This window comes from Amblyomma maculatum, chromosome 4 (genome assembly GCF_055883805.1).
Source record: "Amblyomma maculatum isolate TAMU_Amacu chromosome 4, ASM5588380v1, whole genome shotgun sequence".
NCBI lineage: Eukaryota > Metazoa > Arthropoda > Arachnida > Ixodida > Ixodidae > Amblyomma > Amblyomma maculatum.
In genome coordinates this window covers 179,238,499-179,263,239 of record NC_139347.1, presented here as the reverse complement: position 1 = coordinate 179,263,239, position 24,741 = coordinate 179,238,499, and the positions used below count along the sequence as shown (strand labels likewise).

The window sequence follows — 24,741 nt, the reverse complement described above, 5'->3', positions numbered from 1 at the left end:
GCGTTAGCTCAAGTGTAGTTGACGTGTTTTATTATGTGTACTTTTGTTTTGTGTTTCACGGCAATAAAGAAAAAAAAAGTGTCCGGATGGCCGAGTGGTCTAAGGCGCCAGACTCAAGGTTTAGTACTTTGCTCGCTATGCGATCGTACCGAGCCTTCTGGTGCACGGATGTGGGCGTGGGTTCGAATCCCACTTCTGACACATTTATTTTTTGCCATACTTCGAGAATGCAGTGTAGTGCAGCAACTAAAATCAGGCTAGAACAGTGTCAGGATGGCCGAGTCATTCTACTTCCGGCCACCGTAGTGAACGGTCGCAGAATCATGTGCTCCAGCGGAGCGGCGATAGCGGCCCTTTCCAGCCGCGGAAACAGGATCGACGACATGGAAGATAGCGAGTATCAGATTATTCTGCCAACTTTGCCTACCAGACGCGTTGTTTTTAACACGCTTTTTTTGCACGGTGATGTGCGAGTTAGGCCATACAGGGTCGAGGATTTCCGCGACGCCCTGGTCAAGGCTGGTGCGCTCCCCGACGTTGTGGCGTTGGGGGCGTATCAGATCAACCATGTTTGGGCGGTCACGTTTAGCAGCACAGAAGCAACGAAGAAAATGGCGGCTTTCAAGGAACTCGATGTTAAGGGACGCCGTGGCCTTATTATCGATCCCGAAGACCAACAGGTGAAGCTGCGACTTCACCGGATGTTGCATGGTGTGGCAGACGACGACATCCGGACGGCTTTTGCTGCTTTTGCGAATGTGACCGAGGTGACCCGGGAGAGAAGGAGAGTTCAAGGCGTCAAGGAGAAGGGGTCCACCACGAGAACTGTGCTCCTGAAATTGAAACCCGGCATTAAGGTCGACGACTTACCTCACCAGCTGCGAGTAGCCGGAGAGCTAGCCCTTGTCGTGGTGCCTGGGTGAGCGATGCAGTGCCTGCGCTGCCGCGGTACCGGTCATGTTCGACGAGAATGTAAGGTACCGCGTTGTCCAAAGTGTAGACGCTACGGACATGACGAGGCTCCCTGTGTGCTTTCGTACGCTTCGGCCGCGGGACATGGAACTACGGAACGGTCGGCGGAGCTCACCATGGACGTAGTCGAGGCGGAGGAGGCGGCGAAAGGTGCCGGAGAAGCGAGAACGCAGACACGGGAGACAGATTCGTCGGTGGACTCGGCAGAAAACAGCAATGCTGCGAGAGAGGTGGGGAGAGCAGACTCGAAACCTGAGCTCCCTAGCAATGAGGGAGGCACGTCACTGGAGCCGGCGAACGGTATGGAACAGGATAATGCGGAGGAGCACTCGGACACCAGCGGTGTTCGTAAGCCAGGCGTCCCAGCCCCAGCCAAGCGATCCCACACGCAGTCCGAACCGAAGGTAACCAGGCGTCAGCCCCCAGCGTCGACGAGCCACCAGCAAAAACGGGGCAATCCCGGCGGTAAACGCTACGTCCGAGGCCAAACATTTCATCAGAGAGACGGGCAGCGGATAAAGTGCCCCCGCTGCCGGGTCAGCCACTCGCACCGGACGGGGATGGATCCAATGACGGCGTCTAGCAACACGCTAGACGGGAAAGGTAAGCACCATGCTTTCGGTCTCTTCACCCTTGATGAAAATGGCGCCTGAAACCACCTTAAGAGTAGCCACGTTAAATGTCAGAGGATTGGCAGGCAAAAAGAAGCAGAGCCAGGTGCACCGGCTCTTAACTGACCACGATATTGACGTGCTTGCCGTGCAAGAAACTAAGGTTGCTGGGGATGAAGAGACCGGGGGCATGGTGCGACGTTTCACGGCTAGATTTTACGCCATTGTTAGCCACGCAGTTGGGACATCGGCCGGGTGTGTATTGTTTGTCAAAAAGCTGCCTGGTCTGGTTGTAAAGGACTACTCATCATGCTCTTCTGGGCGGTGGGTTGTGGCTGATTGTGGATACAGCGGTATTGAGTGGCGCATTATTTGTGTGTACGCTCCTAAGTGTGTGGAGGAAAGAACAGTGTTTTCGAGAATCTTATGCAGCAGTTAAGTACGGAAAGGCAGGTAGTATTGCTGGGCGATTTTAACTGTGTGCTGAATGCTCGAGACAAAACCAGCACACGCGGATTCAGAGACAAGAGCACGGAAATGTTTTGCCAGTTAACAAGCGAATGGAATATGGAGGATGTGGCTGATTGCTTGGAATGGCCGCGTGCCGTTCAGTACACGCACTTCCAAGGTTCTAGCCACGCGCGTCTGTACAGAATTTACGCGGCGCTGGATTTGATTCATTCATGCAATGAATACCGAGTTGTGCCTATGACATTCACGGATCACTGCTTGGTGCAATGCTTATTCGGCACCAAAAAACGAAGCAATGCATTTAGCTGGGAGTTATGGAAATTGAACAATAAATTGCTTAATGATGATGCCTTTAGACGCGTGGTATTGAATGAATTGATTAAAGTGAGGCCAGGGACTTTGCTCGAAATCTGCAAACAGTGGGAGTTGTGCAAGGAACAGATTAAAATTAAAGCCATTGACAGATCAAGTTGCCTGGTGTACGACAAGAAAATTACAGAAACCCAGCTTAAGGCTTTGCTTGCAAAACTACACGAACAGGAATGTAAGGCACCCGGCAGATGGATAGAGGATATTCGAAAAATAAAAGAACAGATTAACTTGATAGAAGAAGACAGATACCAAGGAGCGTTAGTGCGTGTAAGAGCGGAAAAATTGGCCATGGATGAGACGCCGACAAAAAGATCGTTGGGAATAGAAAAAGCAAATGCAAGGCGAAATCACAGTGGCAGAGGTTGATTGGGCAGGACGCACAGAAACCGATAACGAAGGAATCGCGAAAGCTTTCCGGGAGTATTATGAAGATCTATTTTCGTCCCGAGAGGTTTATTTGGACCGTTTTAAAGAATCCTTTCTTGACGTGATGCCAAAAATTGACGAGGAACAAAAAGAAAGACTGGAGCGGCCAATAAGCGAAAAAGAAGTGCAGCAGGCAACAGAAAATTTAAACCCAGGGAAATCACCCGGGCCTGATGGCCTGAGTGCGGCTTTTTATAAAGCGTTCAAGGAACAGCTATGTCCTTTGTTGTGTGCCTTATTTAATGAAGCGTATGAACTGAAGGCACTGCCTGCGTCTTTCGGATCGTCGCACACAGTACTTATTCCGAAAACTGACCAACCAGATAAGCTTAGGCAGTTGTCGTCTTACAGGCCCATTGCTCTGACAAACGTTGATTACAAGATTTATATGAAGGTGCTTGCTGGCAGACTACAAACGGTTATATTGGAACTAGTGGGCCCTCACCAAACGTGCGGTATGAAAGGGCGGCCTATCTTTCAGAACATTCACAAAGCGCGGAGTGTGCTCGAATGCTGCGATGCAACTCATGCATGTGTTGCGTTACTGCAGTTGGACTTGGCGAAAGCTTTTGATTGTGTGGCACATACTATTCTGTTCAGTATATTAGACTATGTTAATGTCGGCTCTGTTATTCGAGAGGGAGTTGCCTTGGCGTACCGTAACTGCACTACGAGATTAATTGTCAATAAGTCACTGGGGGCCCCCATCAACGTACGACGTTCGGTGCGCCAAGGTTGCCCCCTCAGCCCTCTTTTGTTCGGCATTTATATTGAAACATGATGATGATGATTTGGTTTTTTTTTGGCGCAAGGGCATCTTAGGCCAAAGAGCGCCAAACACATGGTGAAGTATCAACTGAAGTTAATAAAATGTCCGAAGTGTGGTGTTTATGATGAACTTAAAAACGGTGGTGTATAGGGCCTAAAAGTTATTTCGGAGTGTATAGTCTAAAAACAGTGGTGTATAGGGCCTAAAACACTGAATTTCGATGTATAGTGGTCCGAGTAAAAGGAAAAAGAAAGCTATCTAAGTAAAAGAAACGGGCTTACGCCCACGTTGATGAATAATTCCATATAAAAAGCCTACGTTAAATAAATATTTAAAAACTCTATCTAAAGAAAACATTGGATCATCACCAAGAAAGATGGACGGATGTGTGGGTATATATTGCTTTTGTAATTCGGGAAAATGTTGTCTCCTTTGCTGTTGAAGTCTCCGACATTCAATTAAAACTGGATCACTGTTTGTCGGTCTCCGCATCTCGGGCAATGTGGTGCAGGAGAGTTTGTTAAAAGGTATGAATCTGTTGTATATGTGTGACCTATCCTCAGTCTGCACAGAGCTATTTCTTTGAATCTGTTTCGTTTTTCTGTAGTGTACCTGCCTATTGTTGGTTTTATTGTGTGTAGTTTATTCTCAGTTGCTGTGTCCCATTCCTCTTGCCATTGTTGTTGAATCATGTTTTTGATGTGTGACTTGAGGTCCTGATATGATATGTTGTCAATGTCTGTAGTGTTTCGAAGGGCAGCTGATGCAGCAAGCCTATCAGCTGCCTCGTTACCTGGAATACAGCGGTGGCCTGGCACCCAACACAGTGTAATTTTGAGTTCTAGTTTGTTGGCAGAGATAAGAGTGTTATAGAGAGAATTCAGGACTGGGTTCTTATTATGCCACTTCCAAAAGGATAGGGACGTTAAAACACTGAGGGAGTCTGTATAGATGATCGATGTCTGTATTTTATTTTCTATAATGTGTCTCACAGCTAGCAGGATTCCATGGCATTCAGCGGTAAATATACTTGTATGGCTGTTCAGTGTTTTTGAAAGTGAAAATTGTGGTCCATGTGCTGCACAGGACACTTGAGCAGACTTTGAAGCATCAGTGTAATATTCATCACAAGTGTACTTCGCCTGAAGTGATATGAAGTGCTGCTGTATGGCAATAGGGGATGCGTGCTTCCCCATATATTGAAACATTGTGTTTAAGCATCCTACAAAACAATGACATTGATGGCTTTCGACTGCAGGAGTCAGAAGTCAAATTGCTGGCTTACGCAGATGACGTTGCGGTTTTTTGTGTGAATAAAGAGAGTATAAAGAGGACAGTAGATGTGGTAAAACATTTTAGCAAAGTCACAGGGAGTAAAGTTAACTGGGGTAAGTGCTTGGGAATGGCAGCTGACCCCCGACACTTTCGCTAATGTGTCGTGGGTTACAACGCCTGCAAACTACTTGGGTGTGCCCTTGAAATTTTACAAGGAAAGTGAGCCATACTGGCTAGAGAAGGTCAAAGAAACCCGTGAAAAAGCGGAGAAATGGAAAAGCGCTCAATTATCAATATTTGCAAGAGCCGCAGTTTGCAACCTGTTTTTAATTAGTAAGCTATGGTATGTAATGCAAGTGTTGCATTGCTCCCGTGTAAATGTGCAAAAATTGCATCGAGTTTTTGCGGTGTTTGTTTGGGCCTCGAGTTGGGAGAGGTGCAGTCGGACAAACTTGTTCCGGCAGGTGAAGCATGGGGGGCTTGGTCTGGGGCATTTGTTTGTGCGACAGATTGTCAACCGGTTTATGTTTTTTAGGGATGCCAGCGATCCATTCCTGCGCACAGTGTGTCAACAAAGACTTGGTCGCGCGTTGCCTGATTTCGTAGTTTATACTCAATGTATGCCTGGTTCTCTGTTTGGATTCTTTAGGGAAATTGTTTTGAGCGTGAAATTCTTAAGTGCACGTTTTTCGAAAGAGTATTTAAGTAATGTTAACACGAGCACATTATACAAGGATGTTTGTGAAGTGGTGTTCCCGGTGCCCTTGTACCGAGCTTTATACTATGCAGGCACAGGAAGTAATGTATTAAAACGCGTAAAGAAAATGCAAGTTGCTCCGGGAGCTAAAACGTTTTTCTTTATGCTACATACCGGTACTTTGAGTGTAAAATCATTTATGGAGGAGAAGGGTATGTTCCTACCGTGGGGGGCCCAATGTCTCATCTGCAAACAGCCAGAGACAATAGATCACGTGTTTTTGCATTGCTGGGAGGCGGTATATTTGTGGGATGTTCTGCAAAGGACAATAAAAAACAGTTGCCACTTGATTCCCATGGCATTAGGTATTTGCCATTGGATAACCACGATTATATGCCGTTAGACCAGGTTATGTTAATGTGCCTCCACAGTATATGGCGCGCACGAATGGCTGGTTATCACTGCGATCCAGATGCACGGCCAGCCCGCATGTATTTCCGTGAAAGTGTGCAGCGATGGCTCGACGTGCTGAAATTGCAACCATGTGCTCCCGAGTGGCTGTCAAAGCTGGAACCTTTGACGGTGCTCAAGGAATTTTAACATGACAATGCCTGCCCCTCAGTGGGTGTTAGGCAACGCTAGCTACCTTTGTGTGCATATATTATTCCTTTTTTCCTGTTGTTTTGAGTTCCAGTGCGGTGTATTTGTGTCAAAGCCAGGCAATAAAAAAAAAAAAAGTCAGGATGGCCGAGTGGTCTAAGGCGCCAGACTCAAGGTTTAGTACTTCGTTCGCTATGCGATCTAACCGAGGCTTCTGGTCCACGGATGTGGGCGTGGGTTCGAATCCCACTTCAGACACATTTATTTTTGCCATACTTCGAGAATGCAGTGTAGTGCAGCAACTAAAATCAGGCTAGAACAGTGTCAGGATGGCCGAGTGGTCTAAGGCGCCAGACTCAAGGTTTAGTACTTTGCTCGCTATGCGAACGAACCGAGGCTTCTGGTCCACGGATGTGGGCGTGGGTTCGAATCCCACTTCTGACACATTTATTTTTTGCCATACTTCGAGAATGCAGTGTAGTGCAGCAACTAAAATCAGGCTAGAACAGTGTCAGGATGGCCAAGTGAATTCTACTTCCGGCCACCGAGCGTGACGGTCGCGGAATTATGAGCTCCAGCGGAGCGGCGACAGCGGCCCTTGCCGGCCGCGGAAACAGGAATCTTAATACGGATGATAAAGACTATGAGTTGATTTTGCCGACGCTGCCTACAGGACGTGTTGTTTTAAACACCGTGTTTTTGCACGGCGACGTGCGCAATAGGCCGTACAAATTGGAAGATTTTCGCGATGCCCTCACCAACGTTGGTGCGCTCCCCGATGTTGTGGCGTTGGGGGCGTACCAGATTAACCACGTTTGGGCTGTCACGCTCAGCAGCGCTGAAGCAACGAAGAAGCTGGCTGCGTTGAAACAAGTAGAAGTAAAGGGACGTCGCTGCATCATCATCGACCCAGAGGACCAACAGGTGAAGCTGCGGCTGCACTGGATGTTGCACGGTGTGGCCGACGACGACATCCGGACGGCCTTTGCTGCTTTCGGTAACGTAACCGAGGTGACCCGGGAGCGGTGGCGCGTCCAAGGCGTCAAAGAGAAGGGGTCAAAAACGAGAACAGTTCTCCTGAAACTGAAACCCGGTATTAAGACCGATGACCTACCTCACCAGCTGCGAGTCGCCGGTGAGTTGGCCCTTGTTGTGGTACCTGGGCGGCCTATGCAGTGCCTGCGCTGCCGTGGTAGCGGTCACGTTAGACGTGATGCAAGGCGCCCCGGCGTTCGAAATGCAGGCGTTACGGCCACGTCGACAGTGAATGTGTCCGTACATATGCGGTGGCCACGGGGCTCGCATCGAGGGAGGAGATAGCTGAACACCAGATGGACGTATCAGAGGCGGAGGAAGCGGCGAAAAAAGTCGAGAAAGTAGGCAAGCCGGAAGCGGCGACTGTCTCTTCTGGGACTTCTAGCAGAAACACAAACGTGTCAAGTGAGGCAGAGAGGTAACCTGAAGAAAAAGACTCGGCAGCGGCCTAGGCTTATACTGAGGAGAAGGAAGATAGCTTTTTGGCAGCTACGGAACCCGCGATGATGGCCTCGACGAGCAGTGAGGAGCAACAGCAACAGTGCAATGCTCGTGCGGGCAATGTCTCGGCCAAACGGCCTCACGCCCAGACTGGTGATCGAGAGGACAAAACAGCGTCAAGCGTTGAGGAGCCGCCTACGAAAACGGTTCAGTCCCGGCGGTCCTCTCTCAGACCGAAGCCGAACTTTCTGGGGGACAAGCGGGCCAGCGATAAGCCACCGCCGCTGCAAGACCATGCAGCCGCACCGGAGGGCTGCGGCGGAAACAAAGGCGTCTAGCCGGGTGCTAGACGCGAAAGGTGAGCGCAAATGCTCTCGGTCTCTTCACTCTATATTAAAATGGATCCAACCCCTGCTCTGACATTCGGGACGCTTAATGTTAGAGGGTTAGCAACGAAGAAAAAGCAGAGCCAGGTGTTGCGCCTTACAACGGACAGAGACATCGATGTGCTAGCCGTTCAAGAGACCAAAGTCGAGGGAGAGGAAGAGACCGGGAGCATGGTGCAGCGCTTCACGTCGAAGTATTATGCCGTTGTGAGCCATGCAGTCGGAACTTCTGCGTCCTTCTTGTAAAAAAGTCGCCTGGACTTAACGTGCAGACTTATGCTTCCGGAGAGACAGGGCGATACATGATTTGTGATTTCGGTTTTGAGAATATAGAATGGCGGGTTATCTGTGTTTATGCACCTAATGAATTGGAGGATAGGTGTTCCTTTTTTGAGAGCCTGAAATATTACTGCACTAGTGAGAAACAGATAGTGCTCATGGGCGATTTCAATTGTGTTCTGGCGGCTCGCGATAAAAGCAGCACCCGAGGTTTCAGGGACAGAAGTACAGACTTATTGTCACGACTGATAGATGAATATGCATTAGATGATGTGGCGGAGTGTTTAGACGGTGAAACGTAGTGTGCAATACACCCACTTTCAAGGTATTAGTCATGCTCGCCTCGACAGGATTTACATGTCACTGGACTTAATACCAAAGTGTCAAAAATACCGAGTTTTACCAGTGGCCTTTCCAATCACTGTGCAGTGATATGCACTCTAGGCAAAAGGAAGCGAGCCAGTGGATTTTCATGGGAGCTGTGGAAATTAAATTGTAAACTGCTAAAAGACCAAATTTTCACTGAGTATGTGACGGAAAAAATTACCAAAATAGTAAATGAGTATCAAAACGAAATCGGGCTCCAGTGGGTACTAGCCAAAGAAGAATTTAAGATGAATGCCATTGAGCGGTCTACTTTGCTAAAGCACCAGGAAAGATTACAGGAAAAACAGCTGAGAGATATACTTGAAAAATTGTTGGCGCAAGAATGTAAAACGCCCGGCATAGGTAAGGAAGATATTAAGAAAACAAAGCAAAAGCTTGAACTTATCGAGGAAGACCGATATCGAGGGGGGATAGTGAGGGCGAGAGCGGAAGAATTGGTTGCAGGGGAGACGCCCACTAAGCGGGCTTTAGGGATGGAAAAAGCGCACGCTCGACGCAACGAAATTCAGGAGATCGATGGAGCGGGTGGGGTAGTGACCAATAGCGATCGCATCCATCATGCTTTCTTTGATTACTATCAGGCGTTGTTCGCACAACATGAAGTTGACATGCACAGATTTAAAGGCGAGTTTCTCGGCGCTATGCCTAGGCTCGATGAATCCCGAAAGGAAAGCTTGGAGAGGCGAATTAGTGAAAAAGAAGTTGAACGAGCAATAGAGAACTTGAACTCGGGAAAGTCTTCTGGCCCAGATGGGTTAAGTGCAGCTTTTTACAAAGCGTTTAAAACGGAATTAACCCCACTTTTGACTTTGCTGTTTAATGATGCCTATGATCGTAAGGAGTTGCCCCCGTCTTACGGTGCGGCCCATACCGTCATCATCCCTAAAACAGATGATCCTATAAAACTCAGACAGGTTACTGCATATAGGCCGATCTCACTAACGAACGTCGATTATAAAATATTCATGAAAGTGTTGGCAGCGAGGCTTCAGAGCGTTATTAAAGAAATTGTTGGCCCTCATCAAACATGTTGCATAAAGAACAGGACTATTGCTTACAATATTCATAAGGCAAGGTGTGTGCTGGAGTGTAGCGACGTCACTGGGGTACCTGTGGCAATTCTCCAGCTAGGTCTTGAAAAAGCGTTTGACTGTGTTGCTCATGAGATTTTGTTTTCTATCTTAGATCATATCAATGTAGGTTCTATTATCACTGAGGGTGTGGCCATGGCGTACCGACGCGGCACTACAAAGTTAATTGTTAATAAATCGTTGGGGGCCCCCATTAACGTGGAACGTTCGGTGCGTCTGGGTTGCCCCCTCAGTCCACTCTTGTTTTGTATGTATGTTGAAACTTTGTGCTTGCACATAATACAGAATAATGCTGTTCATGGTTTTCGGCTGCATGAAGCGGAAGTGAAAGTCCTGGCATATGCAGATGATGTAGCAATTTTCTGTGTCACAAAGGATAGCATTAGCAGTGCGGTAGAAGGTGTTAAAAGATTTAGTTTGGTCACGGGAAGCAAGGTGAACTGGGGAAAGTGCGTGGGGTTCTGGCACGGAGAATGGCCGGATACTCCTCACACTTTCGCTAATGTGACCGGGTGTACGACCCCTGTAAAGTACCTTGGAGTCCCGTTGGAATTTTACAGAGATACTGAACAGTATTGCAAGGGGCAGGCACAAGAGACACAAGAAAAATCAGAAAAGTGGAAATGTACTCATTTATCCGTGTTTGCAAGAGCCACTGTGTGTAACCTGTTTTTTATTAGTAAACTGTGGTATGTGATGCAAGTGCTCCACTGCTCGCGAATTAACATACAAAAGGTACACCGAATTTTTGCGGTTTTTGTATGGGCCTCTAGCTGGGAAAGGTGCATGCGGACAAACTTGTTCAGACGGGTCAAAGACGGAGGCCTAGGCACTTATTTGTGAGGCAACTGGAAAACAGATTTTTGTTTTTCCGTGATGTTGAAGATCCTTTCCTGCGCACAGTGTGCCAAGTAAGGCTAGGGCGAGCCTTGCCAGAGTATGTAGTTGCAACAAAATGCATGACAGAAGGCATTTTTGGTTATTTCCGAGAGATAGTAACCAGCGTCAGATTCTTAACTACTCGGTTTTCAAAGGAATATTTGAGCAGCGTAACAAGGAAAACGTTGTACAGAGATGTGTGCGATGTTATCTTTCCAGTGCCGTTGTACAGGGCCTTGTACTGTGGAGGCCTCGGCGGTAATGTGTTGCAAAGGGTTAAAAAAATGAATGTATCGCCGGAAGTCAAGAGTTTTTTCTTTAAAGTGCACACTGGAACTTTACCCGTCAAATCTTTTTTGGAGGAAAAAGAGATGTTTTTACTGTGGGGACCAAACTGCTTAATCTGCAAGCAACCGGAGACCATAGACCATGTTTTTTTGCACTGTTGGGAAGGGGTTTATTTTTGGGACGTGCTACAGAGGACCATGAAGAAACAGCTCCCGTTGCATTCACACGGATTTAGGTACTTGCCAACAAAAAATGAGGGTGGGATCCCGTTCGATTTAGTCATGCTGGTGGGCCTCCACAGTATATGGCGCTCTCGTATGGCCGGGTACTACTGTGACTCCGAAGCGCGTCCAGCGCGTATATATTTTCGAGAGAGCATCTGCAAGTTTGTACAAATACAGAAGATACGGAATCCTGTCCCTGAGTGGCTCTCAAGGCTAGAGCCTTTGACAACTCTCAGAGAATTTTAATGTGACAAAGCCTGGTCCTCTCTTGGGGATTTCGCTTCTTGTATAACTGTGTGCATATTTTTTTTGTCTTTGTTTTGTGAAAGCCGAGGACCGGCAATAAAGAAAAAAAAAGTCAGGATGGCCAAGTGGTCTAAGGCGCCAGACTCAAGGTTTAGTACTTTGCTCGCTATGCGAACGAACCGAGGCTTCTGTTCCACGGATGTGGGCGTGGGTTCGAATCCCACTTCTGACACATTTATTTTTACCATACTACGAGAATGCAGTGTAGCGCAGCAACTAAGATCAGGCTAGAACAGTGTCAGGATGGCCGAGTGGTCTAAGGCGCAAGACTCAAGGTTTAGTACTTTGCTCGCTATGCGATCGAACCGAGCCTTCTGGTCCACGGATGTGGGCGTGGGTTCGAATCCCACTTCAGACACATTTATTTTTTGCCATACTTCGAGAATGCAGTGTAGTGCAGCAACTAAAATCAGGCTAGAACAGTGTCAGGATGGCCGAACATTCTACTTCCGGACACCGTAGTGAACGGTCGCAGGATCATGTGCTCCAGCGGAGCGGCGATAGCGGCCCTTTCCAGCCGCGGAAACAGGCTCGACGACATGGACGATACCGAGTATCAGATTATTCTGCCAACTTTGCCCACCGGACGCGTTGTTTTTAACACGCTTTTTTTGCACGGCGATGTGCGAGTCAGGCCATACAGGGTCGAGGATTTCCGCGACGCCCTGGTCAAGGCTGGTGCGCTCCCCGACGTTGTGGCGTTGGGGGCGTATCAGATCAACCATGTTTGGGCGGTCACGTTAAGCAGCACCGAAGCAACGAAGAAATTGGCGGCTTTCAAGGAAATCGAAGTTAAGGGACGCCGTTGCCTCATTATTGATCCCGAAGACCAACAGGTGAAGCTGCGACTTCACTGGATGTTGCACGGTGTGGCAGACGACGACATCCGGACGGCTTTTGCTGCGTTCGGGAATGTGACCGAGGTGACCCGGGAAAGGTGGAGAGTTCAAGGCGTCAAGGAGAAGGGGTCCACCACGAGGACTGTGCTCCTCAAATTGAAACCCGGCATTAAGGTCGACGACTTGCCTCACCAGCTGCGAGTTGCCGGAGAGCTAGCCCTTGTCGTGGTGCCTGGGCGAGCGATGCAGTGCCTGCGCTGCCGCGGTACCGGTCACGTTCGACGTGAATGTAAGGTACCGCGTTGTCCAAAGTGTAGACGCTACGGACATGACGAGGCTGCCTGTGTGCTTTCGTACGCTTCGGCCGCGGGACATGGAACTGCGGAACGGTCGGCGGAGCTCACAATGGACGTGGTCGAGGCGGAGGAGGCGGCGAAGGGTGCCGGAGAGGTGCGAACGAAGACACGGGAGACGGATTCATCGGTGGACTCGGCAGAAAGCGGCAATGCTGCGAGGGATGTGGGGAGAGCGGACTCTGCACCTGAGCTCACTATCAATGAGGAAGGCACGGCACTTGAGCCGGCAAATGGTATGGAACAGGATAATGGGGGGGACCACTCGGACACCAGTGCTGTTCGTAAGCCAAGCGTCCCAGCCCCAGCCAAGCGATCCCACACACAGTCCGAACCTGAAGGTAACCAGGTGTCAGCCCCCAGCGTCGACGAGCCACCAGCAAAAACGGGGCAATCCCGGCGGTCCACGCTACGTCCGCGGCCAAACATATCATCAGAGAGACGGGCAGCGGATAAAGTGCCCCCGCTGCCGGGTCAGCCGCTCGCACCGGACGGGGATGGATCCAACGACGGCGTCTAGCAACGCGCTAGACGGGAAAGGTAAGCACCATGCTTTCGGTCTCTTCACCCTTGATGAAAATGGCGCCCGAAACCACCTTAAGAGTAGCCACGTTAAACGTCAGGGGATTGGCAGGCAAAAAGAAGCAGAGCCAGGTGCACCGGCTCTTAACTGACCACGATATTGACGTGCTTGCCGTGCAAGAAACTAAAGTTGATGGGGAGGAAGAGACCGGGAGCATGGTGCGACGTTTCACGGCTAGATTTTACGCCATTGTTAGCCACGCAGTTGGGACATCGGCCGGGTGTGTATTGTTCGTCAAAAAGCTGCCTGGTCTGGTTGTAAAGGGCTACTCCTCATGCTCTTCTGGACGGTGTGTAGTGGCTGATTGTGTATACAGCGGTGTTGAGTGGCGCATTATTTGTGTGTACGCTCCTAACTGTGTGGAGGAAAGAACAGTGTTTTTCGAGAATGTTATGCAGCAGTTAAGTACGGAAAGGCAGGTAGTATTGCTGGGCGATTTTAACTGTGTACTGAATGCTCGAGACAAAACCAGCACACGCGGATTCAGAGACAAGAGCACTAAAATGTTATGCCAGGTAATAAGCGAATGGAATATGGAGGATGTGGCTGATTGCTTGGAAGGACCGCGTGCCGTTCAGTACACGCACTTCCAAGGTTCTAGCCACGCGCGTCTGGACAGAATTTACGCGTCGCTGGATTTGATTCATTCATGCAATGAATACCGAGTGGTGCCTATGACATTCACGGATCACTGTTTGGTGCAATGCTTATTCGGCACCAAAAAACGAAGCAATGCATTTAGCTGGGAGTTATGGAAATTCAACAACAAATTGCTTAAGGATGATGCCTTTAGACGCGTGGTATTGAATGAATTGATTAAAGTGAGGCCAGGGACTTGGCTCGAAATCTGGAAACAGTGGGAGTTGTGCAAGGAACAGATTAAAATTAAAGCCATTGACAGATCCAGTTGCCTGGTGTACGAGAAGAAAATTACAGAAACCCAGCTTAAGGCTTTGCTCGCAAAACTACACGAACAGGAATGTAAGGCACCCGGCAGATGGATAGAGGATATTCGAAAAATAAAAGAACAGATTAACTTGATAGAAGAAGACAGATACCAAGGAGCGTTAGTGCGTGCAAGAGCGGAAAAATTGGCCATGGATGAGACGCCGACAAAAAGATCGTTGGGAATAGAAAAAGCAAATGCAAGGCGAAATCACGTGGCAGAGGTAGATTGGGCAGGACGCACTGAAACTGATAACGAAGGAATCGCGAAAGCTTTCCGGGAGTATTATGAAGATCTATTTTCGTCCCGAGAGGTTTATTTGGACCATTTTAAAGAATCCTTTCTTGACGCGATGCCAAAAATTGATGACGAACAAAAAGAAAGACTGGAGCGGCCAATAAGCGAAAAAGAAGTGCAGCAGGCAATAGAAAATTTAAACCCAGGGAAATCACCCGGGCCTGATGGCCTGAGTGCGGCTTTTTATAAAGCGTTCAAGGAACAGCTATCACCTTTGTTGTGTGCCTTATTTAATGAAGCGTATGAACTGAAGGCACTGCCTGCGTCTTTCGGATCGTCGCACACAGTACTTATTCCGAAAACTGACCAACCAGATAAGCTTAGGCAGTTGTCGTCTTACAGGCCCATTGCTCTGACAAACGTTGATTACAAGATTTATATGAAGGTGCTTGCTGGCAGACTACAAACGGTTATATGCGAACTAGTGGGCCCTCACCAAACGTGCGGTATCAAAGGGCGATCTATCTTTCAGAACATTCACAAAGCGCGAAGTGTGCTCGAATGCTGCGATGCAACTCATGCATGTGTTGCGTTACTGCAGTTGGACTTGGAGAAAGCTTTTGATTGTGTGGCACATACTATTCTGTTAAGTATATTAGACTATGTTAATGTCGGCTCTGTTATTCGAGAGGGAGTGGCTTTGGCGTACCGTAACTGCACTACGAGATTAATTGTCAATAAGTCACTGGGGGCCCCCATCAACGTACGACGTTCGGTGCGCCAAGGTTGCCCCCTCAGCCCTCTTTTGTTGGGCATTTATATTGAAACGTTGTGTTTAAGCATCCTACAAAACAATGACATTGATGGTTTTCGACTGCAGGAGTCAGAAGTCAAATTGTTGGCTTACGCAGACGACGTTGCGGTTTTTTGTGTAAATAAGGAGAGTATAAAGAGGACAGTGGATGTGGTAAAACATTTTAGCAAAGTCACAGGGAGTAAAGTTAACTGGGGTAAGTGCCTGGGATTTTGGCACGGAGAATGGCAGCTGACCCCCGACACTTTCGCTAATGTGTCGTGGGTTACAACGCCTGCAAAGTACTTGGGTGTGCCCTTGAAATTTTACAAGGAAAGCGAGCCATACTGGCGAGAGCAGGTCAAAGAAACCAGTGAAAAAGCGGAGAAATGGAAAAGCGCTCAATTATCAATATTTGCAAGAGCCGCAGTTTGCAACCTGTTTTTAATTAGTAAGTTATGGTATGTTATGCAAGTGTTGCATTGCTCCCGTGTAAATGTGCAAAAATTGCATCGAGTTTTTGCGGTGTTTGTTTGGGCCTCGAGTTGGGAGAGGTGCAGTCGGACAAATTTGTTCCGGCAGGCGAAGCATGGGGGGCTTGGTCTGGGTCATTTGTTTGTGCGACAGATTGTCAACCGGTTTATGTTTTTTAGGGATGCCAGCGATCCATTCCTGCGCACAGTGTGTCAACAGAGACTTGGTCGAGCGTTGCCTGATTTCGTAGTTTATACTCAATGTGTGCCTGGTTCTCTGTTTGGATTCTTTAGGGAAATTGTTTTGAGCGTGAAATTCTTAAGCGCACGTTTTTCGAAAGAGTATTTAAGTAATGTTAACAGGAGAACATTATACAAGGATGTTTGTGAAGTGGTGTTCCCGGTGCCCTTGTACCGAGCTTTATACTATGGAGGCACAGGAAGTAATGTACTAAAACGCGTAAAAAAAGTGCAAGTTGCTCCGGGAGCTAAAACGTTTTTCTTTATGCTACATACCGGTACTTTGAGTGTAAAATCATTTATGGAGGAGAAGGGTATGTTCCTACCGTGGGGGGCCCAATGTCTCATCTGCAAACAGCCAGAGACAATAGATCACGTGTTTTTGCATTGCTGGGAGGGGGTATATTTGTGGGATGTTCTGCAAAGGACAATAAAAAAACAGTTGCCACTTGATTCCCATGGCATTAGGTATTTGCCATTGGATAACCACGATGATATGCCGTTAGACCAGGTTATGTTAATGTGCCTCCACAGTATATGGCGCGCACGAATGGCTGGTTATCACTGCGATCCAGATGCACGGCCAGCCCGCATGTATTTCCGTGAAAGTGTGCAGCGATGGCTCGACGTGCTTAAATTGCAACCATGTGCTCCTGAGTGGCTGTCAAAGCTGGAACCTTTGACGGTGCTCAAGGAATTTTAAACGTGACAATGCCTGCCCCTCAGTGGGTGTTAGGCAACGCTAGCTACTTTTGTGTACATATATTATTCCTTTTTTTCCTGTTGTTTTGAGTTCCAGTGCGGTGTATTTGTGTCAAAGCCAGGCAATAAAAAAAAAAAAAAAAAAAAGTCAGGATGGCCGAGTGGTCTAAGGCGCCAGACTCAAGGTTTAGTACTTTGCTCGCTATGCGATCGAACCGAGCCTTCTGGTCCACGGATGTGGGCGTGGGTTCGAATCCCACTTCTGACGCATTTATTTTTGCCATACTTCGAGAATGTAGTGTAGTGCAGCAACTAAAATCAGGCTAGAACCGTGTCAGGATGGCCGAGTGGTCGATTCTACTTCCGGCCACCGACGTGTACGGACGCGGAATCATGTGCTCCGACAGAGCGGAGTTTGCGGCTTTTAGCGGCCGCGGAAACTGGATCTCAGATAGCGAAGACAGCGATTATCAGCTTATTCTGCCTCAGCTGCCAACCGGACGCATCGTTCAGAACACCGTGTTTTTGCACGGCGACGTGCGAGCAAGGCCCTACAGGGTTGAAGATTTGCGAGATGCGCTCTTGACTACAGGCTTACTGCCGGATGTGGTGGCCCTGGGAGCCTACCAGGTTAACCACGTTTGGGCAGTCACCCTTAATGGGGCCGAAGCTACAAAACGGCTGCTTGGCGTGAAGGAGCTAATGGTGAAGAGGCGACGCTGTGTCATCATCGACCCGCAGGAACAGCAGGTGAAGCTGAAGCTTCACTGGCTATTGCATGGAGTGGCGGACGAGGACGTCCGGTCCGCACTTGCGGCATTTGGGACTGTAGTAGATGTCAGACGAGAGCGCTGGCGAGTGCTGGGTGTGAGCGACAAGGGCTCCACAACAAGGTCAGTGCTTTTGAAGCTGAAGAAAGGCATGAAAATAGGAGACCTGCCGCACCAGTTACGGGTCGCTGGTGAACTGGCACTAGTTGTCGCACCTGGTCGCCCGATGCAGTGCCTGCGATGCCATGGCTCGGGCCACGTGAGAAGAGAGTGCAAGGTGCCGCGTTGCTCGATCTGCAGGCGATTTGGGCATGAGGACTCTCAGTGCGTGCGTACCTACGCCGCGGCAACGAGAACGGCGGCGAGTGATGACACCGAGCACCTCATGGACGAGGCTGAGGCGGAGGACGCTGCGGAGGGGACTGGTGAGATAGCGACCTCTTCGGGAGCAGAAATGCCTCTCCTTAGCGAAGGAGTCCACGATAAAAGCACGGACAGGGCAAGTGAAATGGTGGAAAACCCATCATCGGCAGAGTCCGACATCAACGAAGATGGATCCAGTCAAGCGCGGCAGCCAGCAGCAGTGAAGGGTCAGGAGCTCCCAGGCAATGACAATGTAAGTTCAGTGGGTTCCGGAACTGCAACTAAACGACCCCACGACGCAGCCGGCGATCTCGACGACATGCCGAATGCAAGCAGTGTTGACGAGCCGCCTGTGAAAGCTTTGCAGGGACGGCGGTCGTCTTTCAAGCCGCGACCAAACTTCGCAGCGGAAAGAAAACCTGTCGACAAACCACCCCCGCCGAAAAGCGAGACCGGCCAGCCGGGCGGCTCCGGAGGCGTTTAGCGGCTTGCTAGATGTTAAAGGTAAGCACCATGCTCCTGGGCCTGCCTCATAATTAGAGCAACAATGGCACCTGAACCGTCTCTAAGTGTAGCCACGTTGAATGTCAGAGGACTAACGAGCAAACGAAAACAAAGTCAATTGTATCGGCTGATAACAGATTATGACATTGACGTACTAGCCGTTCAGGAGACAAAAGTCGAGGGAGAAGAGGAGACTGGGAGCATGGTGCTGCGTTTTACCTCAAGGTACTACGCTGTGGTTAGCCACATTGTTGGGTTGTCGGCAGGATGCGTACTCTTTGTCAAAAAGTTACCGGGTCTTACTGCGCAGAGCATCACATCAGGGTCCTCTGGAAGATTCGTTATTTGTGATTTTAGTTATTGCCAAAGGGAATATCGGGTTATTTGCATATACGCACCAAATGCAGTGGATGAGAGATATAATTTTTTCGCTATGATTCAGCAATATGTGGACATTGAAAAATGCCTCATTATTTTGGGTGACTATAACTGTGTACTGAATTCTACAGACAAAACCAGCGGCACGGTTTTCCGAGATAAGAGCACAGATTTATTAGCCGATATTGTTACCGCAGCCGAATTAGTCGACGTGGCCGAAGTCCTAGAGAGTGGACAGGCAGTGAAGTACACTCATTTTCAGGGGACAAGCCACGCACGCCTAGACCGGGTTTATGTAGCACTTGACCTGATCCCAAAATGCCGCACTTACACCGTGCTACCGCTGTGTTTTACTGACCACTGTCTGGTTAAGTGCGTAATAGGAACAAAGAAACAAGTTAGGAAGTTCGCTTGGGATATGTGGAAAATGAACGTTAAGCTTCTCGACGACGAATATTTTGTAGCAAAAGTGACAGAAGAAACAAACAGAATAAATATGAACGATTACTGCAGGGTGGGACAACAGTGGGAACTATGCAAAGAGCAAATCAAAATCACAGCGATTGATAGGGCCAGTTCGATTCGATTTCACGAAAAAATTAAAGAAAACGAACTGCAGAAAACCCTAAAGAGGTTAATAACAGAGGAATGCAAAAAGCCAGGTGTTTTCAAAGATGACATGATATAAAACAGCAATTACAGCTTATTGAAGAAGAGCGTTATCGGGGCGCGCTGGTGCGAGCTAGAACAAATGCACTAAAAGCGGGCGAAGTACCCACGAAGCGGGCTTTAGGTTTGGAAAAAACGAACGGCCAACGAAACCACGTATACGAGATAGAGCGGAACGGCGTTGTGGTGTCAGATAACGACGGCATTGGGCGAGAGTTCTTTGAGCATTATCAGGCGTTATTCGCGTTTCATGAAGTTGACTTAGACGGTTTCAAAAAGATGTTTCTGGGTCAGACGCCGCGACTGGCCGATGAGGTAAAAGAAGTTTTGGAGCGGCCAATAACCGAAAGAGAAGTGTGCCGAGCAATTGAAAACTTGAACGACGGAAAGTCGCCTGGGCCCGATGGCTTGATTGCCGCGTTCTACAAGTTTTTCAAAGATAAGTTGTCTGCAGTGCTTACAGCTGTATTCAACAGGCATACCAACTGAAAGAATTACCACCGCCATATAGTACATCACATACTGTTCTCATACCAAAAACTGACGATACAGAAAGACTGCGCCTTGTAACGAGTTACAGGCCCATCTCTTTAACTAATGTTGACTATAAAATATTAATGAAAGTCTTAGCAACTAGGCTCCAGACAGTGATTAAGGACATAGTAGGGTGCCACCAGACATGTGGAATCAAGGGAAGGTCTATAGTAAGCAACATACACAAGATGCGGTGCGTGCTTGAGTGCTGTGATGTCATGCAATCTGGCCTCGCGGTTTTGCAGCTCGACCTAGAGAAGGCCTTTGACTGTGTATAACATGTTATCCTGTTCGCCATTCTTGACCATATTAATTTCAGTTCGGTTATCAGAGAGGGTGTGGCCATGGCGTACAGGAGTTGCTCAACGCGGCTTATTGTAAACAAGTCACTGGGGGCCCCCATTGCCGTGCAGCGTGCGGTACGCCAAGGCTGCCCCCTCAGCCCACTTTTATTTTGTCTGTACATCGAATCACTATGCTTGACTGTTATTAAAAATGATTCTGTTCACGGTTTTCGACTCCAAGCTGCCGAAGTTAAGCTCTTAGCATATGCCGATGACGTTGCAGTGTGTTGTATTGATAAAGAAAGTATTACAGCAGTGGTCCAAGAGGTAAAATGTTTTCGGGACATCGCAGGGAGTTTGATCAATTGGGAAGAATGCCTGGGATTTTGGCATGGAGAATGGGCGTCAACCCCAGACACGTTTGCAGGCGTAACGTGGGTGAAGACCCCAGTGAAGTACCTGGGTGTCCCTCTGCAATTCTACGAAAGCAATGATGACCTCTGGAGAAGCTAGGAGCATGAAATACGTGAGAAAGCAGACAGATGGAAGGGGGTTCCTCTCTCGTTTTTTGCCAAGGCAACTGTGTGTAATCTTTTTTTTTATAAGCAAATTATGGTATCTAATGCAGGTTTTGCATTGCTCGCGGCTAAATGTGCAAAAGCTGCACAGAGTGTTTGCCACCTTTATTTGGGCATCGCAGTGGGAAAGGTGCAGCCGAACAAATTTGTTCAGAAAGGTGGAGGACGGCGGTCTTGGTCTGGCGCACCTCTTTGTGCGACAGCTTATTAACAGGTTTCTGTTTTTCCGGGACACAAAAGACTCTTTCTTACGAACGGTGTGCCAAATGAGATTAAGACGGGCGTTGCCAAACTTTGTGATCGGCACGAATGAAATGCCAGTGCCAATTAAGGGCTTTTTCAAGGAAGTGGTGATGAGCGTATGTTTCTTGACAGTACGATTTTCTAACGATTATTTGTCTGCGGTGAAAAGAAAAACACTGTACAAAGATGTGTGCGACAGCATGCTTCCTGTACCGATGTACAGAGCATTGCACAGTGGAGGGCCGGGCCAGAATGTGTTAAAACGGGTGAAGAAAATGCAGGTGACACCACGCATGAAGTCCTTTTTTTTAAACTTCATACTGAAACACTTCCAGTAAAAACATTACTTGAACAACGAGGTTTTTTCTTGCCATGGGGAACTAACTGTCTAATCTGCAAGCTACTTGAAACTATAGATCATGTTTTTCTTCACTGCTGGGAAGGAGTGTATTTCTGGGATGTTCTGCAGAGAACAGTGAAAAAAGATTTCCCTCTAGATCCACACGGGATCAGATATTTGGCGATAGATAACGAAGATGGTTTTCCTTTCGATCTCGTAATGTTGGCTGGCCTCCATTATGTATGGCGCTCCCGCATGGCCGGCTTCTATTGTGATCCTGATGCGAGGCCTGCAAGGTTGTATTTTCGGGAGAGCATTTCCCGCTTCGTTGAGGTGCAGAAGACACTTGAGTGTGTGCCGCAGTGGCTGCCAAGGCTGGAACCCTTGGCAGAGCTAAAGGAATTTTTAGTGACAATGTCAGTATAAGACTGACAGCGTTTCCTTTTTGTTCCACGTCTTGCTTGTGTTTGTATATAGTGTATCGTGATCTACTGAGTTGGTTGTCGGAGCCCGGCAATAAAGAAAAAAAAAGTGGTCCAAGGCGCCAGACTCTAGGTTTAGTACCTTACTCGCTATGCGAACTAACCGAGGCTTCTGGTCCACGGATGTGGGCGTGGGTTCGAATCCCACTTCTGGCACGTTTAGTTTTGCCGTACTTCGAGAACGCAGTGTAGTGCAGCAACTAAAATCTGGCTAGAACAATGTCAGGATGGCCGAGTGGTCTAAGGCGCCAGGCTCAAGGTTTAGTACCTTACTCGCTATGCGAACTAACCGAGGCTTCTGGTCCACGGATGTGGGCGTGGGTTCGAATCCCACTTCTGACACGTTTATTTTTTCCGTACTTCGAGAACGCAGTGTAGTGCAGCAACTAAAATCTGGCTAGAACAATGTCAGGATGGCCGAGAGGTCAAAGACGCCAGACTCAAGGTTTAGTACCTTACTCGCTATACGAACTAACCGAGGCTTCTGGTCCACGTATGTGGGCATGGGTTCGAATCCCGCTTATGACACGTTTATTTTTGCCGTACTTCGAGAACGCAGTGTAGTGCAGCAACTAAAATCTGGCTAGAACAATGTCAGGATGGCCGAGAGGTCAAAGACGCCAGACTCAAGGTTTAGTACCTTACTCGCTATGCGAACTAACCGAGGCTTCTGGTCCACGGATGTGGGCGTGGGTTCGAATCCCACTTCTGACACGTTTATTTTTGCCGTACTTCGAGAACGCAGTGTAGTGCAGCAACTAAAATCTGGCTAGAACAATGTCAGGATGGCCGAGAGGTCAAAGACGCCAGACTCAAGGTTTAGTACCTTACTCGCTGTGCGAACTAACCGAGGCTTCTGGTCCACGGATGTGGGCGTGGGTTCGAATCCCGCTTCTGACACGTTTATTTTTGCCGTACTTCGAGAACGCAGTGTAGTGCAGCAACTAAAATCTGGCTAGAACAATGTCAGCATGGCCGAGTTTCCACTTCCGGCCACCGAGTGTGACGGACGTGATTATCATGGGCTCCCAAGGAGCGGATTCAGTGGCCCAGCTGGGCCGTGGTATCAGGAGTACGGAAATGCCTACCAAGGATTATGAACTGGTTCTACCGCATCTGCCTACAGGTTCGAGTGTTTTGCACACTGTTTTTTTGCATGGCGACATAAAAGCCAGGCCGTACCGGGTGGAGCACTTTCGAGACTCCCTCGCTCGTCTTTCACTGCTGCCGGAAGTGGTTGCCCTCGGGGCATATCAAATGAATCACGTGTGGGCGGTAACGTTTAGAGGTGAAGATGCGAAAGCGAAGATTTTGCAAGCCCAAGCTATTGAAGTGAAGGAACACCGCTGCGTGGTCATTGACCCCAGTAGCCAAGGCATCAGGTTGAAGCTTTTCTGGCTGCTTCACGGCGTGCAAGACGATGATGTGCGAGCAGCGTTGGCGGCTTTTGGAAAAGTGACTGAAATTTCAAGAGACAAGTGGAAAGTGGAAGGGTGTGTCGACAAGGCTTCAACGACACGAACGGTCACGCTGAAGCTAAAAGTGGGCGTGACCATTGAGGACCTGCCGCATCAGCTTCGGGTCGCCGAAGACGTCGCACTCGCCCACGTCCTAGGTAGAGCCCCGCTTTGCCTCTGGTGCCGCGGGAAAGGTCATATACGGCGTGATTGTCGTGTGGCGCGCTGCTGGCTGTGTCGTCGCTTCGGCCATGACGAGTCACAGTGTGTGCGCACGTATGCCAACGCTGCAGGCCCCGTGCCGAGTGAAGTGGCAGGCGAGCACTTGATGGACGCAGCGGACGCCGAGGAAGCGAGCAGTGGAATCACTGAGGAGGCAGAACAGAAGGAGCAATCCTCTGAGAAGACCCCTGACCTCAAAGAACACTGTGAGTCAGATTTGATAGCTCCGTTGTCGAATGTTGCTGGGACTGAGATACCCTCGAAAGAAAACGGCAATCCCAGTGCTGCAAGCCCAGCTTCGCCTACGCAACACAGTGAGGAACAGGGAGACACTGAAGCTGAGATGCCAGTTGCTTCTACCTTGCCTGTGAAGCGTGTGCACGAAGACAGTGTCAACGAGGAATCAACACAAGGAGGAGCGGGGAACGGTCAGCCTCCACTGAAGGCGGCCCCCCTTCGCCGGTCGTCCTTCAAGCCAAGGCCAAACGTGCCCCCTGACCGGAGAACTGTGTCACCTGTGCCTCCGCCATAGCGGGGGTGCCCTTTTCGGTCGACACGTCACAAGCCCGGTCCATGATCGGGAGCAGCGCTTGGAACGACGGACAGACTCGCCAAAAAGGAAGGTCATCCCATGCAACAGTTAAACTGCAATGCTGTCTTTCTGCAGAAGAGATGTGAGTGAAATGTTTCGCGATTTATAATTTCTTGAGATGGCGACCTATTTATCCACTAGCTTGCGCGTAGGCACGCTAAATGTGAGGGGGCTGTCAACGCGTCGGAGACAACAGCAGCTGAACCGCCTTCTGCTGGAAAATGAAATTGATGTGCTAGCAGTTCAGGAGAGCAAAATAGAAAACGAGCAACAAACAGATGAAATGGCTGAAATATATCGTTCTAGATATAGTGTTTGCGTTTGTCATGCTGTTGGAAGATCGGGGGGGGGGGGGGGTGTCATTTTCATCCGAAATTGCATAGAGTGTGTACAGTGTGTTCTCGTGTGAAGTGGACGCGGTTATTGATATGTGATTTCGATTTTTCTGGATTTGACTGGAGAGCGATCTGCGTTTATGCGCCGACTAGAACGTTTGAGCGCGAAGGATTTTTTCACTATATGAAATCCTTCCTAGTGCATGAGAGGCGTGTTCTGCTGCTTGGAGACTTCAACTGTGTCTGTAGACCGGAAGATAAAACAACAGACCGTGTCCTTCGTGACAAGAGTGCAGAGTTACTTATTGACATTGT

The 24,741-nt window shown here is 48.8% G+C and overlaps 1 protein-coding gene and 5 non-coding genes across 6 annotated transcripts; all 6 read left to right on the top strand.

The window, feature by feature from the left end:
* Positions 1-80: 80 nt before the first annotated feature.
* TRNAL-CAA (transfer RNA leucine (anticodon CAA)) lies at positions 81-201 on the top strand. The gene is made up of 2 exons: positions 81-118; positions 156-201. It is a non-coding gene; the product is annotated as a tRNA-Leu (tRNA).
* A 6,129-nt stretch (positions 202-6,330) lies between these two features.
* TRNAL-CAA (transfer RNA leucine (anticodon CAA)) lies at positions 6,331-6,451 on the top strand. The gene is made up of 2 exons: positions 6,331-6,368; positions 6,406-6,451. It is a non-coding gene; the product is annotated as a tRNA-Leu (tRNA).
* Positions 6,452-6,516: 65 nt separating this feature from the next.
* On the top strand, positions 6,517-6,637 carry TRNAL-CAA (transfer RNA leucine (anticodon CAA)). The gene is made up of 2 exons: positions 6,517-6,554; positions 6,592-6,637. It is a non-coding gene; the product is annotated as a tRNA-Leu (tRNA).
* Positions 6,638-16,822: 10,185 nt separating this feature from the next.
* TRNAL-CAA (transfer RNA leucine (anticodon CAA)) lies at positions 16,823-16,943 on the top strand. The gene is made up of 2 exons: positions 16,823-16,860; positions 16,898-16,943. It is a non-coding gene; the product is annotated as a tRNA-Leu (tRNA).
* Positions 16,944-22,041: 5,098 nt separating this feature from the next.
* Positions 22,042-22,162, top strand: TRNAL-CAA (transfer RNA leucine (anticodon CAA)). The gene is made up of 2 exons: positions 22,042-22,079; positions 22,117-22,162. It is a non-coding gene; the product is annotated as a tRNA-Leu (tRNA).
* A 678-nt stretch (positions 22,163-22,840) lies between these two features.
* Positions 22,841-24,031, top strand: LOC146193625 (uncharacterized). Its single transcript, XM_084600116.1, has one exon. It carries the CDS (start codon positions 22,841-22,843, stop codon positions 24,029-24,031), a length of 1,191 nt encoding a protein of 396 aa, XP_084456242.1.
* The last annotated feature ends 710 nt before the right edge of the window (positions 24,032-24,741 follow it).

Bases quoted from the DNA above. Each gene is read 5' to 3' on its own strand.
- LOC146193625 (XM_084600116.1), top strand. From the start codon at position 22,841: ATGGGCTCCCAAGGAGCGGATTCAGTGGCCCAGCTGGGCCGTGGTATC.